Genomic DNA, 16,424 nt, shown 5'->3' with positions numbered 1-16,424 from the left:
GGGAGACGAACCATGAGAGACTATGGACTCTGAGAAACAAACTGAGGGTTCTAGAGGGGAGGGGGGTGGGGAGATGGGTTAGCCCGGTGATGGGTATTAAAGAGGGCATGTTCTGCATGGAGCACTGGGTGTTATGCACAAACAATGAATCATGGAACACTACATCAAAAACTAATGATGTAATGTATGGTGATTAACATAACAATAAAATAAAAAAATAAAAATATAGCATTCATTTTTAAGAAGTAAAGAGAATAGTACAATTAATCTCCTATACCCATCACCCAAATTCAACAAGAATTTACATCATCTATCCTTTTTTTCAGTTTTTCCTTTGTGCCAGTATTTTTTAATTAAAATTTTAATTACAGGGGCGCCTGGGTGGTTCAGTCCGTAAGCGTCTGCCTTCGGCTCAGGTCATCCTGGGATCGAGCCCCACATCGGGCTCCCTGCTCAGCGGGAAGCCTGCTTCTCTCTCTCCCACTCCCCCTGCTTGTGTTCCTTCTCTGGCTGTGTCTCTCTCTGTCAAATAAATAAATAAAATCTTTAAAAAAATTTTTTTAATTACAGACGCAGTATGTGAGCAATATAGAAAATTAGAGATATCTAATTTTATCTGTAGATAAGCGATCAGAAACACCGTATTCTCACCTTAATGTGTATCCTTTTATGGAAGCATTTTAAAACTAATCCTAGATAGTATGCCATTTTACCTTCAAGTACTTCAGTGTATACATCTCAAAAAACTGACTTTTGTTTTAAATATAAGCCTGACACCATTGTTACACTTAACTAAGTTAATAACAATAAACTGGATTTTTAAAAAAGTACTTAGGAAGGAGAGCAGTGGTAATCAGGAACACAAAGGATTCACTGCGAAATAAGCACAGTCAAATTGCCTAATTTACATGCCAGAAATTATGCTTGACTAATGGCCCAAGGACTTTTTTGCACATGTTGTATTTAGAGCTTAGCCTTGCAGCATTACAGCTAAATTTTTGTGAACAAAGGTGACAAAAAGAGGGCTGGAAAGCTGTGCAGTTAGGTGGCTATGTAGTTGATGGACTGACAGATGTATTAATCTGTGTGATGATTGATGGACAAGAACAAGGACAGGGACTGCTGGTCTGGGGGATCCGTCCTAGGCCCTTAGTTGTGTGAATAGTGTAAAGACCTTTCTGTCTCTAACTACATCCAAGTGATTGCTTGAATGTGGGTCTGTTCCTCTGGAGCTTGACATTGAATATTTCTGTTCTTAAAGCCAACAGCATTGGTCCACCCCCCCGCCCCCCAGCCCCATGCAGTTAATCTTTACAACTACTTTACCTTGGTCTCTTCTTCAATCACATTGGTGGGTCAGGAAGGGTTTTGGGGCATGGTCAGGGTAGAAATGTAGGCCTGGCTCTCTTGCCATGGACCAGAGCCCCTCAAAGGAGCTCCTCACACCAGGAAAAGGCCTTCACTACCAGTGGTTGGTTCCCCCACAGATAAACTCCTCTCTGCCCACTTGCTTAGGGGGGTATGAACTTTTTTTTTTAATAATAGAAGAAGTATTTATTTAATCCTCTAGTGGATAAATCACTGAAACGGGATTTACAGATACTGCCTCCTTTGATTATTTTTTTTTTAATTGTGGTAAGAACACTGAACATGAGATTTATCCTTTTAACAAATTTTTAAGTGCTTAATACAATATTGTTAAGTATAGGCAATACTGTACAGCAGATCGCAAGTAAAATTTTTTAAAAATTGAAACTTAACAGACACAGGCAAGAATGTAAAATTATGTACAACTTAAGGATTTTCCCGAAGTGAACTTACTCATGTGCCTCTCATTTTGGTCAAGAAATAGAACATTACCAGTACCCCTGAAAGTTCCCAAATACCCCCTCTAAGTCACTACAGGACAAGGAAGTGTATTTTTATTAATTCCAAACCAGATTTAATTAAAAAATTTCTGGTAGAAACAGTGCTAAAGGAGATTTATATTTCATGTACTAGTACTATATGATCACTTATATTTTTGGGTTAGTTGGGCTTAATTCAATCAAAGTTTCCAGGAGAGAGTGTGTTTTGAACTCCGAGCTTCTGACTTTTGGAATATAGCCCATGGGCAGGTTAAGGATCAGCTCCTCTATGTGAAGCCTATTGTATACACTTTTGGTCTGTAGTGGACCCTAATTTTCCCTAACTGCTGACGTAGAAAGCGTGCTTTACACCTGGAGGATGGCAAAACTACTGTGATTTATAAATGGGCAGTCATTCCAAGAGTTCACTCAGCTAATTTAGAGTTAATTATATTTGAGATGGTTTTAACTTAAGCCTCTATTTCTTTTAACAGGCTTTTCATATAAACTGGTATTATTTATGTACCATGACTTGCTAAAGGCATAGGCCACAGGGCAGCTTGTGTAATTAATCTCTCATATGAGAAAGAGATAGTTTTTCTCATTTTATTTTCATCCAAGTATGGACCCTGTCGGGTTCACCAGAGCATTCGGTATAAGGACAAAGTTCAAATGTTTATGGCTTTGCTGTTTTGAACCCGACTTATGAAACAAAAGGAAATGTTGCCTAGAGTCAGGGTTTTATCAATTTAAGAACTGTGGATCGCTCTGAAGGGTCAGGACTAATTTGTTAGTGATAAAACTAGGTTTCCTTAATGACAGTAAAAACTGATATCAAAACAGTGTCTGTGCCAGTTAAGTCTGATCTGTATTTATATCTATATTTTGAAGACTTTTAGTCTACTTACGAACATTTCTTGATGCCAAAAGAAATATTTCCTCTTTTTCTTTCTAACCTGTACTTTGATGCCTGATACATAGTGAGTGTCCCCTGTATGTTGACGGAATTAAATATTTTTTTCCTCTCAGAAGGTATGCTTAGGGTAAGTTGAATCAGTAATTCTGACCCTCAATAGTCAATATAATTAGGGAAGGAAGTAATATTATGTATGCAGTAGTGCTTCTTTTGACATCGAATTTTATAATAATAGCCATTTGCAGATTTTGTGTGCCTTATGAAAGAGCTTCTAAGCTGGTACCAGCTCTCTGACAATACAGATTTTCCTTTTAGGAACAGTTGTCAGTTCCATGTAACTTTTTTTGCTGTTGTTAGAGCACATGTGTAGCCACTACTTAGTTTAATAAATAAAACTTTATAAAAACAATTAAAATCTTCCGTGTATCGCTCCCTGATTCCATTACCCTGTCAACCCCTGAAATTATTACTCTGATTTTCATGTTTATTATTTTTGTGCCTATTTTCATACTCCCCCTATACTTGTATGTATCCTTAAACAACACATAATATTTATTGTTTTGCATTATTCAGGCTCTATAAAAACATCACCTTCCACTTATCAGTCATCCTGAGTTGTTTGTTCATGCTGATGTTTGCAAATTACCTAAATTGGTAAATGTTCCAGTTAATTTCTTTTAGCTCTTGCGTAGTATGCAGTGTATGTGTCCATCTCTTTTTTTATATGAGCTTCCTTTTGTTTTTTTACTTATTTTTATTGAGGTATAATTACAACATATTAGTTTTAAGTGTACAACATAATGATTTGATATTTGTATATATTGCTATACACCCATTTATTTAGTGTACCTTTAGATTGCTATTGCAAACAATGTCTACTTTTGCACAATTATATAAGAATTCTAGAGTATAACAGAAAAGCTTTTTTTAAGGTAGAATGGAGAAAAATACCATTTTAAAAGACAAATAGTGAGGCGCCTGGGTGGCTCACTGGATCAGGCATCTGGCTTCTGCTCAGGTCATGATCTCAGGGTCCTGGGATCTCTCTGCTCAGTGGGGAGCTGCTTCTTCCTCTCTCTAGGCCCTTCCTCGCCCTGCTCCTGTGCTCTCTGTCTCTCAAATGAGTAAATAAAATCTTATTAAGGAGAGCACGTATTGCATGGAGCACTGGGTGTTATATGCAAACAATGAATCATGGAACACTACATCAAAAACTAATGATGTACTGTATGGTGACTAACATAACATAGTAAGAAAAAATCTTAAAAAAAAAAAGACACACAGTACCAATTTATTCAGGCAAGAATCATCAAAGCTGCTAATACCACTGGGTGAAAATTTGAGGAGCAGGATATTTCAGTAGTCTCAAAGTATCTCTCCTTTATAGATACTTATAGGTAATAATTCTCCACTTACTAATCAAAAAGAGAAAAATAGTAACTTTACAGGGGAGAAACCTAGTAATAACTAATGACCTCAAACCAAGTGATCAAAGTTAAACATCATCAATCATGGGACAAACAGATCACATGTTCCCAATGTGATGTACTGAGAAGGATACATCATTTATATAGTACTCCTGCCCAAAGTGTACAACCTGCATCTCATCATGAGGGGACATCAGATTAACCCAAAGTAAGAGACATTTTACAAAATAAATGGTTTGTACTCTTAAAAAATGGCAATGTCTTTTTTCCCTTATTTACTTATTATTTAAATTCAGTTAATTAACACATAACATATTATTGGTTTAAAATGTCAGTGTCTTAAAAAAACAAAGAAAAGCTGAGGAACTTTTTCATATAATTAGGAGACTACAGAGGTGACATATAAGTATAATGTAAGATCCTTGGTTGAACCCTGGGCCGGAAAAAAATGATACGAAGGATATTATTGGGACCATTGTCAAAATTTGAATAAGGTCTGTACAATCGATGCTAGTTTTGCAGTAATGTCCACTTTCCTGATTTTGACAATTTCATTGTGATTAAATAAGTAAAACCTCGTGTCTTAAGGAAATAAGTGCTGAACTATTTAGGGGCAAAGGGCACGATCTGTGATTTATTCTCAAGTGGTTCAGAAAAAAGTATCATTTTATACGTCCAGGGATAGAACAATAAAGCAAATGTGACAGTGTTGGCAATTCATGAATCTGGGTAAAGTGAACTCTCGTTGCAACTTTTCTTATATTTGAAATTATTGAACAAAAATCTTCCTGAGCTATACCTAGAAGTAGAATTGCTGGGTCTCTGGCTATGAATATCTTTACATTTACTAGATGGTACCAAATTGTTTTCCAGTATGGTTATACTAATTACGTTACAATTGGCCAAATTTTCACCAACACTTGATATGACTCAATTTAAAATTTGTATCAGTCTTTATGGGTATGAAATAGTACCTCATTTTTTTTTTTTTAAAGATTTTATTTATTTGACAGAGAGACAGTGGGAGAGGGAACACAAGCAGGGGGAGTGGGAGAGGGAAAAGCAGGCTTCCTGCTGAGAGGGAGTCCCATGCGGGGCTGGATCCCAGGACCCTGGGATCATGACCTGAGCCAAAGGCAGACGCTTAACGACTGAGCCACCGGGGCGCCCCCTCATTGTTGTTTTTGTTTGTGTTTCTCTGCTGATAGTGAAGTTGAACATCTTTTAAAATGTGTAGTCATTAAGGGGGGGGCTTAACTCTTTTTATGAATTGTTTGCCATATATATATTTTTTTACTTTTTTTTAATATGTCTTAATATATTCTGGAAATTAATCCTTCGTCAATTAGAGGCATAGAAGTTACCCACATACCTTTGAAAGAGGCTTAACAAAAATATAAAATTGAGTTCTATTTTATTTGAGTTACACAGAAGTAAGTAGGTCAGGGGGCAGAGAGAATATTGCACATCAAGTGGGCAGGGGCCTGGGGGCTGGCCCCTGTTTACAGATCTCTTCTGTCCTGGCTCAGTTAAATAATGAGGCAACTTGAACTTGCATTCTTATCTCTCACCCCTCTGAAAAAGGTTATTTTTAGAAGGGCTGTCCACTGTCTCCAGTGTGTTTCATTCTGAGATTTGCCGAATAATTTGTTCTTCCCTCCCCTTCTAGACTTAAAAAACCATAAAACCCTATATATTGCTAAATAGTGAAACTCTTCGCTGCTGAATATTGGCCAGTAATTGGATTGAGTAACCTGCTCTGAGGTATTGCAGCTGTCCACAGAGCAAGAGGGTAATTCAGTAGCGACACTGTCTTGGTTCATCCTCTAATAGGAATCAAATCCTTTTCAGAGAGGGTGAGGAAAGGTTAAACCATTTAGACTTGATGACAGAAAAAGATAATCTAATCATTCAAGAGCTTATTTTATTGCTCTAATTCTTAAGGTGATAAGGTATTAGATTTTCATGTTGGTAACAACAAACAAAAACTACCCCCAAAACCCAAAAGTAAAATCATGAAACTTGAGCCCTGTAAATAAACTAAAAATTTTCCCACCTCCTATTTTATAAAGGAGGACACCAAGTTAGGTGACTTATTTCTTACACATAGTCTTAGAGCTGGTGGCTGTCCTAAACAGAACTTGACTTTGGACTCCAGGTCCTCTTTACTTTCTACTCCAGGGCATTATGCCGCTATTCCTTCAAAAAAAAAAAAAAAAATGATGTATTATTACCTCTCCTTCTATGGATGCACATACATGTTCTCCAGGGGATAGGTAATACAGCACTCTCTACTCTCATTGATTTCCTGGTAAACTGGAAAGTGAGAAAATCAAAGGGGATCTTCTTTCAGGGAATTTAATATCTTAATCTCCATCTCAAAAGGAAAGACTTTTCTAATTTAGGAAGTAAATTCCTTTGCGACATGCCCCAGAGGGACGATTGGATAGTTAAGTCATTGCCACTCTTTATTTAAAGATCTTCTCATCTATGATTCTTTTTAGTAGTCAGAACTGGGTGGCAGTGATCATTTTTTTCAATTTACAAAATTTATGCTATTTAAAAATCTTTGAATTATTTTCTTTATGGGAAAGACAATAACAGCGTAAAGAGGAAAATCTAATCGTATTTCCCAGAGATGACCACTTAATGTGGCCTTCTTGACATTTTTTCTATGTATATCTATTTCATAAAGTTAAACTATAGTTTTAGATCCTGCCTTTTTTCACTTAACATTAAGGTATTTATTAACTACAGTATTTATTAGATGCATTGTATCTTGTCTGGATCGATCATAATGGAAAATGCTACAGTAAACATTCTTGTCTACATTTCTGATTATTTTCTTGTGATAGATTACTAAAATTGGAATTATTGAATCATCAGCAAACCTATGTTTAACCTCTTCATGCCAAAGGGATTTTGACAAACTTGCTACTAGTTCCACGCTCACACAAATTGAGCGTGAAAATACTTATTTGTGTCATTGAACTTCATCATTAAACAAAAATGTTGCTGATTTGATGATGTAAATAGGCCAATCTTTGTCTAATTCACATTTCTTTGATTGCTAGTAAGAGGTTTTGGTCTATTAACTATTAATGTTTCTATGAATTCAGTTCATGACCTTGAGACTGATTTTCTTATTAAATCATTTTTACATATTAAAAAAATCAGCCTTTTGCCATTTGTGGTAAATACCTTTTGCCATTTTGCTTGCTTTTGGCTTTATGGTTTTTATCAGGGGAAAACAGAAGGTTTTATTTTTACACAGTCTAGATCTATACCTGCAGAGAGTTTGTTCTGTAACTTCTTTCCTTAATGGTGTGTAAGGAGGCAATGCAACAAGAAAAGGGTTATTGAGGACCAAATTTCTTTGTAATGCATTAAAGTCATTGGGTAGAGGTCATTTTATGTAGACTGATTCCACCCCTTTTCCCACTGCAGTTGCTTGTCTTTTATTTTTGAAATCTGCTTCACGGTACCCATTAAATTGTTGAACCATCTTCTGCACAAAGTTGCCCCGTTGGTCAGTTCTTGTGTCCTATGGCATTTTCTCATGTCCTGATGCTTTCTTTTAAGGTATTATCCAAAGAGATGAATCACCCATGGAAAAAGGGCTCTCTGGTCTGCGAGGAAGGGACTTTGAGCTGTGTGACGTGTTTTATTTCTCCAAGAAGGGCTTGGAAGCCATTGTGGAAGATGAAGTGACCCAGAGGTTCTCCTCAGAGGAGCTTGTGTCATGGAATCTCCTCACAAGGACCAATATAAATTTCCACTACATCAGTCTGCGGCTCACCGTGGTGTGGGTGCTGGGCGTCCTAGTACGCTACTGTGTCCTACTACCCCTGAGGTATGTCTCCTGCCCAGTAATTGATGGTATCCTTGGCTCAGCTTTCTTTTTAAACCATGTATGTAATGGTCTCATGAGAGTATTATGGCACTCATTTTGCCCCTTCCTACCTGCAGAACACCACCCAGTGTGACCTCCCCAGGAACATACCAAGTATCTATTCTCCTTTCACATTTTTCCCCCCTGGTGAAGTTGTGTATTCAGAATGGAATATATGTCAGTCTGGATCCATGTTGTTCTTTCAGTCATAAATCATTTGAGGATAGATGGAAAAGGGAAGTTGGAAAAAAGAAGAGAGGATTTACGGTTTTGCCTTCACCAGAGTGTCAACCAAACTGTAACTGCCTTTCCTCGCTGGTCTGTAGCAGTTCACAGTTGCACAGGAGAGAAAAAAATTACTGAGAATGTCTACCACCCGAGAGAGAGCCATCTAGAAGACGGAATTTGTCCCACCTAGTTCCATCACGATTCACTTTTCTTATTAAAAGTTTGCCACTCTGGAAAACAGTATGGAGGTTCCTCAAAAAGTTGAAAATAGAGCTACCCTACGACCCAGCAATTGCACTACTGGGTGTTTACCCCAAAGACACAAATGTAGGGATCCAAAGGGGTACATGCACCCCAATGTTTATAGGAGCAATGTCCACAATAGCCAAACTATGGAAAGAGCCCAGATGTCCATCGACAGATGAATGGATAAAGAAGATTTGGTATATATCTACAATGGAATATTATGCAGCCATCAAAAGATGAAATCTTGCCATTCGCAACGACGTGGATGGAACTAAGAGGGTATTATGCTAAGCGAAGTAAGCCAGTCAGAGAAAGACAATTATCATATGATCTCACTGATATGAGGAATTTGAGAAACAAGACAGGGGATCATAGGGGAAGGGAGGGAAAAATGAAACAAGACGAAACCAGAGAGGGAGACAAACCATAAGAGACTCTTAATCTCAGGAAACAAACAGGGTTACTGGAGTGGAGGGGGGTGGGAGGGATGGGGTGGCTGGGTGATGGACACTGGGGAGGGTATGTGCTATGGTGAGCGCTGTGAATTGTATAAGACTGATGAATCACAGACCTGTACCTCTGAAACAAATAGTACATTATACGTTAATTAAAAAAAAAAAAAGTTCGCCACCTGTGTCCCCTTCTGGTTCTGAGTTGGAATGCCGCCTGATGAGGAGGTACTTTCAAGTGCAGTTTACTAGAGCCACTGTGGGGAATGTAAGAGTAGCAGAGGTGACGCTGGGCAGTGGGATGGAGCACTGGTGGCCAAGGTGTGTCCAGCATGGTGATGGCAGGTAGGAGGCATGTATACCAGTCACAATATTGCTGTTGATGGTCTTGCTTCATTTCCCTGGACATAGCCTTGGCACCCTCTCAATAGAGCTGTCCAGGCAATTGAGTTAGCCACCTCAAATTGGCACATGACTTGAAACCATTTGACCATCCCTAGGGTGGCCTATACTTGCCTCATTTAGGTTTGTTACAAGTGAAGAGATTGCTTAAGTATAGGCAAAGGCATATTTCTAAGCTCTTTCTGTATTTTTTTGTTTTTTTGGTTTTTTTGCCCATGTTGCCAGTTTGCCAGTCGGGGCATGGTATGTCTTTTGGGAATCATTTCAGCTGTGATAACAAAGTGAAATTCAGGGTTTCACATATACTTTTGTTTGAACTTTAAGCCAGTGTTCCCCAACTGGGGGGCGGGGGGTTCATGTACTCTGAACATGCGCAAGACTATCCGTCGGTATGCATGAAGGAAATATCTGAGCTTTTATTTATTAGGCATTTCTAGGCTATTTATAATTAGAGCTTCCATTTATTCTGTTTTTATTCCTAAAAAGAAATGCAACTTCAGTAAAGTTGACTATTTAGATTAGCTCTTACATCTGTACTTGACCGAGTATTTGAGACGCTCTCGTTTGTCAGTTAGCTTTTACCTGCTGTGGGTGCCAGCAAATGGTGTTATGATTCTATTATCTACTTAGATTAAACTAGTGCTCATAACGCTCGCAAACTAAAGAAGTAACATAGTAGATTCTTGCAAAGAAACCACAGATGTAGGATAATCCAGTAATGTAAGCACCCAAGAAGAAGGCAATAGAAGAATTAAGACTCCTATTCTTAGTACATCCTCTTTAGTGTCAAAGAATTGCTCTGTCAATCCTTTATAAGATGAGCTGTTGCTACAAAGTGAACAGTCAAAAAGCAGATCCGTGCTAAAATTGACTATGTTGATGGTTGTACAACTCGGTGAATATGCCCCAAACCACTGACTACTTTAAATGGGTAAATTGTATGGTAGGTAAATTGTATCTCAGTAAAACTCTTAAAAAAACAGACTGGCTGAAAACTTGTGACGTCTATGAGAGCTCTCAGGTTGGCTCACTTAAACTGGAAATCAGAAGTTTTTGGCCTGTTAATCTAGCAAATAAAAACTTTCAATAGTTTTGAACCCAATTGTTAAACACGTTCAAATGTAACCCCTTCTGATTTAGTGTGTTCGGAACAAATGATTCTCATTAGGACAAGGTAGGAAAATGTTTTAAAACTTTTGCATAATTGGTGGATGAGACTGAACAGTGATTTAGTTATTGTTCAGTGGTTAGCATGAAAATATGGCATGGAAAGAAAACCGAATCTGGCCTTCAGATTGCTCTGTCACACGGTCTTAAACCAAGACTTTAACAAGGTTTTTGTTGTGTTTTTTTTTTTTTTAAGACTTTAATGAGGCTTAACACCTTAACAATGTGTTTATAAGGAAGCCCCATTTATTTTGAAAGATTTTAAATTTCATCTTTTTGTGTAATTCTGCGTACATTTCTGAAAATAAGTATTTTCTTTTTGAAGTGATTCAAATGAATATTAAAAGCACCTTTCAAAAATGGAAGGTGTCTATGTGGGATTAGAGGTATTGTCAGTCACCTTGTTACTAACTTCTGAGTTACCATGGACATACAAAGGGACAACAGATCTGCATTAAAGGGTTTCTACATGGTGCTATAATTTGGTGTTCTTATTATGAAAGAGCTTTCTTGCTATTTGCTCTACATTTTAAGATTTTATTTATTTATTTGACACAGAGAGAGAGACAGCGAGAGAGAGAACACAAGCAGGGGGAATGGGAGAGGGAGAAGCAGCCTTCCCGCTGAGCAGGGAACCCGATGTGGGGCTCAATCCCAGGACCCTGGGATCATGACCTGAGCTGAAGGCAGACGTTTAAATTTGCTCTAAATTTTAAATTCCTTTGAGAAAAATTTGAATCGTACCTCCCCCTGTCATTAAAAAACACAGAAGAACAAGTTATTTTTAGACCTTTGGAAGACAGTTACAATCATACTATGCCCACCAGTGTATCCTGGACAAAATAAGATAACTACTTTCAACCTGACATGAGTTTTTCAGACAACATAAACCTTTTTTCTCATATATACAAGAAGTTAATATGAGTATATTTAAAAACATTAAAATAATTCAGAAAAGCAAAAGGGCAAGTGTTTTTAATTTATTCTTTTCACTAGCCTTTTTTAACCCTTGGATGATTACATAGATTGAGTTTGATAGTTTTGTGAATAAATTTCCAGGCCTTCTCTGTGCATCTATAAACTAGTTATATGCTCACTATTATTTCGAAAATGGTATCACACTCTACATGTTATTTTGAAATTTATCTTGCTTTTTTTTTTTTTCTCTCAAAATGTACCCAGGACCATTCTTCCATGTCAGAATCTATAGATTTACTCAATTCTTTTAATGGCAGCACCATATTCCATGTTGTAGATAGAATAAAACTATTTACAGTCTCATTATTTATGAACATTTAGGTTATTTCCCTTTTCCCCTTACTGTGCGATTAACTTTTGCATTACCTTTTCTTTTTCAGGGTCACCTTGGCTTTCATTGGGATCAGTTTGTTGGTTATAGGAACTACACTGGTTGGACAGCTGCCAGATAGCAGGTGAAATGTTCCCTTCCACTCAGCCATAAATAGGATTGTCACTTTGCTTAGCTGTGTCCACAAGAAGAATATTTGATCCCTATGTATTGCATCAAATTTATGGCCTCGACACACTCACTAAAATTTGGCTTACTTCATATCCATAGTCTGTATTTGATTTGCCATCACACTTTCCTATATATGGTGAGAACTTGTTTTTCAAAGGGGAAATGAAGGAAAGAAAGAAAACAGACCGAGGGACTCAAGGAAAGCAAGAGAGTCTTACACATGGTCAGGCTCACCGGGCTGAGACCAAAGATGCTTCAGCTTCTCGTGGTCAGGAATTTATCGTGGTAGTCTTGTCAGGTGGGAGCTATTTTTCCACTGGAGTTTTGTCCTAAGGGCCTCAATGAGACTTTAAGAAGTCAACTGTGCTTGTGTTTCAGAACAGGGTATGCTGCTGGGAAGGAGCACACTGAAGCTTTTATTGTATTGTTTCCTAGGAGGGCCCACGACTGCGCCATGAACTGTTTTCTCTTTCTTTCAGCCTCAAAAACTGGCTGAGTGAACTGGTCCACCTGACATGCTGTCGGATCTGTGTGCGAGCCCTCTCCGGTACCATTCATTATCATAACAAGTGAGTGTCTGCGGGCTTCCATCTGCCTTTCTGTTCGTAAACCCAGCCTGCCACTGACAGCCGTGGGTGCAGGAGGCGGGGGAAGTCAGCGTACTTCCATACGTTCATCCCTGCTGCTTAGAGTGTCACAGACACGATGGTTTTGCACGAAAATCTTTTAAAGAGCCATCCATTTGCCAAAGGAACCACATAATAATGTAATGACACTTAATAATCGGGCATTTCTGGTGTGCAGGCCAGGCCCATGCTTCTCCTAGGTCATCCCCCGTGACAGGCGCTGTTGTCCTGCAGGTGAAGTGGGGGAGCTCTGGGACTGGTTGTCTAAAGTCACGTGACTAGGTCGTGGCAGAGTCAGGGTGTGAACTGGGTCTGTCGTTGTAAAAAGTGATGCAGTTGACAGGCCTGTAGTGTGGGGGAAGGAGGATGGGCCTTTAAGCCTTGAGACCTGCTTTCTGGTCTCCGTCCCGCCACTTCTGAAGTTCCATAACTGAGCCTTAAGACATAACACCACACTTGGCTTCCCTCACCCCTAACCATAGAGGAGAATGGTAGCTAACTGAAGGTATTAGCTGACTGAAGTAATTTTGATTGCTTTTGAATTACTTTTCTGTTAACCCAATTTTACTTTTTTACATTTAATTTCATTATTTCAAAAGTTCTAGAAAAGCCCCTCTTTTTTGTTGCCTGGATCTTTCTGTCTCATCTGTGGAAGGGAGACATTATCTCCTTTGGCTTTACCATGTGTTACCAACATAAAAGACCCCTTAAATTTCTAAAATTACATGTTTTTTTTCTTTGAGCTGTGAGTTTTGGGGATGAGGAGTAGAAGAAAATGCTTTGGTAGAACTGTGATCAGAAGAGATACTATCTACAGAAAAGGTGATTTAATTACATAGAGAGTTCACAACTTATTATATATAGAATTGCTTCTAATTTTAAGGAAAGCATGCTAAAGTTGTTATGCATTTGGTTCTCTTTCTTCTCTGTATTGGGCCAATGAAGACTACTTTGCTTAATTAGTGTCAGATACTGGTTGAACTTTAGGACAAGGGTCGGCAAACTAACTTACGGGCCTAGAGGCCAAATGGGGCCTGCCATCTGTTTTTTGTAAATAAAGTTTTATTGGAACATAGCCATGCTCATTCATTTATATATTGTCTGTGACTACCCTTGTGCCAAAACAGCAGAGTCCAGTAGTTTTGACAGGGATTGGCTGGCTTGCAAAACCTAAAATATTTATTATCTGGCCCTCAATAGGAAAAGTTTGTCAACCTCTGCTTTAAGGGGATAAGAGGGAGGAAACTATAGTAAATTTACTCTGTGGGTCACTGTGAAACTACTAAAAATGATGCTTATGAAGCCTGAAATAATAGGAAAATACTTAAGATAAGTGAAACTTGCATATCACAATATTAAAGTTATGGAATCTTTGTAACTCAGTCTAATATTTTTAAATTATCCTTTTTCATTATAAAAGGAAAATAGATCATTACAAAAAACCAATGTAAATATATATAAAGGGCAAGTCATCGGCCCCTTCCTATACTCTTATCCCACTCCCATCATACTGCCTGGAGATAACCTTTTTAAGATGGACCATCTACTTTGAAACTATATTTTTTTAATGTACTTTTTAAAGCACTATAAGATGAATCTATACATGCTGTTCTGCAAAATAATGACAAATTTCCAGGTTTAGTATTTACCACTGTTTGTAATTGCAGGCAGTACAGACCCCAGAAGGGAGGCATTTGTGTTGCCAACCACACTTCCCCAATAGATGTTTTGATCTTGACCACGGATGGATGCTATGCTATGGTAAGAGCAGCTCAGTGATAGTTCAAGTCATTGTATCTTTTGTGGATTGTTCAAACTTTTAATTTATTTTGGCACACATTAGGAAGTTTTATATTAGGAAGTGACTAGGTTATACTACTGTAGCTGTATAAGTTATATAATACATTAAATGAACACTACGTGGTGCAAGAAAAAAAAGGAAAGTAGCCATTATATCTAAGGTAGTAAAAAATTTAGGGCGCCTGGTTGGCTCAGTCAGTGGAGCGTGTGACTCTTGATCTTGGGGTTGTGAGTTTGAGCCCTACGTTGGGTGTAGAGATGACTTAAAAATTAAAAAAAAAAAATAAATCTTTAAAAAATAAAAATACATAAATGGATCAGTCTTTTAAAAAAAGGGAGTAAAAATTTTGACTTACCGAAATGTAGACATACTTGAGCTTGATAGGACTTTGCAAGGTTGATTCTATCTTGCTTCTAAAATCCCAGCAATGTTTAATAAATAACACTTTGAGACGTTAAAGTCTTCCTCCTTAGAGCTGTGCAAATCCCTTACCAGCCAATTAATTGTGTCTTCCTTCAGGGAATCATATACAATTGAAAAAAAAAATCAGACTTTTTAATGAATATCAAGCAAGAAAGACAAATATATAGACCATGTTGCCTTTCTCAGTCACTGGGGGGGTTTTGAAGGCCTTTGTAAAAACTCCTAATTTATTGCCAGATAGTTAATCCATCTAAAATATAAGTTCAGATATATATCTCTTGGGCAACCACATTTTACTCCATTATTTTGTCTGAATCCAAGGAAGCTTTAACTACTTCTAGGAAAAAACTTACGGGAATTGGTAGTTCTTAACCTTTTTTAGGTTAGGAATCAGTTAATAGTTATGTACCCATTCTTAAGAAAAACAGTGACATACTTGTGCATCATACAAGCATGATTTTGTTTAAAAGCCCACTCGAGGACCCTCCTGTTAACAATCCTTGGTAGGATTGTTACATACACCTGGCACCATTCTGGGTGTATGTAATAATTCCTTGCATTTATGTGGTCAAGCACTTCCACATACATTATATGTGACCTCCCTGTAATCCAGTGAGATTTGGGCTGATACTTTGTTACAGATAAGAAAGCAGAGGTTTGGGCATTTTAACCAACTTGCCAAATTACGATTTTCTGTTTCTGGGACCATACTCATTCTGTGTCCTGGTCAACAAAAAGTTGAATACAACTCATTGGTGACTGAGTCCTCAGAATTTTTTTGGAATTTTCTATGCTTTTTTATTGTGTTTAGAAAGTTTAGAAAAACGTAGCGCCTGCTAACTTTCCAGTGGGTGGAGTGATAGACACGGAAAGCCAGTTAGGTTTAAATCTGAGGCAGAGAGGGCAGAAATGGGAGGAAACTGTATTGCTGACTTCCAAAGGTCACATGTGGCCTCTTTTGGCTAAACACAAACTATATATCTGAAGAATATTCAAGATCTCTTCTCAGGGTCTTTTCAGAGTCCTTTTTCCTCCTAAACAAAGACTTCTACTTTTTAAAAAAAATTAGAAATATTTTCTAAGTCATAGACAAATTGTAATAATAAACATCCATATGCCCTTTAATCACATCTACCTGTTGGTAGCATTTTGCTCCATTTGATTTATCGTTTGCATTCTCATGTGCTGGCTTTCTCTCTGTCTCTCTACATAAAATGTGTATAAATTATGTATATTTTTAATGATATTGAGTATTTATTTCTAATATTAATATAATATTGGAAATTTGGGTCTGTACCAATTCATGCAATTCATAGGGTTCTTTTTTTTTTTTTTTTAAAGATTTTATTTACTTATTTGAGAGAGAGAGAATGAGAGAGAGAGCACATGAGAGGGGGGAGGGTCAGAGGGAGAAGCAGACTCCCTGCCGAGCAGGGAGCCCGATATGGGACTCGATCCAGGGACTCCAGGATCATGACCTGAGCCGAAGGCAGTCGCTTAACCAACTGAGCTACCCAGGC

General features: G+C 37.8%; 1 protein-coding gene across 2 annotated transcripts in view; it reads left to right on the top strand.

The window, feature by feature from the left end:
* The window catches only part of GPAT3 (glycerol-3-phosphate acyltransferase 3), a 38,706-nt gene extending 23,080 nt beyond the window's left edge, over positions 1 to 15,626 (top strand). For both annotated transcript variants that reach the window (XM_081812207.1, XM_081812208.1), the window contains 4 exons: positions 7,773 to 8,043; positions 11,933 to 12,007; positions 12,534 to 12,623; positions 14,348 to 15,626. In XM_081812207.1, coding sequence (XP_081668333.1) covers positions 7,773 to 8,043; positions 11,933 to 12,007; positions 12,534 to 12,623; positions 14,348 to 14,459 — 548 coding nt within the window. In that variant the 3' untranslated portion in view covers positions 14,460 to 15,626. The remainder of the gene's footprint in view (positions 1 to 7,772; positions 8,044 to 11,932; positions 12,008 to 12,533; positions 12,624 to 14,347) is intronic.
* Positions 15,627 to 16,424: the final 798 nt, after the last annotated feature.

This window comes from Leptonychotes weddellii, chromosome 2 (genome assembly GCF_054177405.1).
Source record: "Leptonychotes weddellii isolate Sample4059 chromosome 2, ASM5417740v2, whole genome shotgun sequence".
NCBI lineage: Eukaryota > Metazoa > Chordata > Mammalia > Carnivora > Phocidae > Leptonychotes > Leptonychotes weddellii.
Note: the sequence above shows the minus strand (reverse complement) of the source record. Positions and strands in the feature narration are given on the sequence as shown.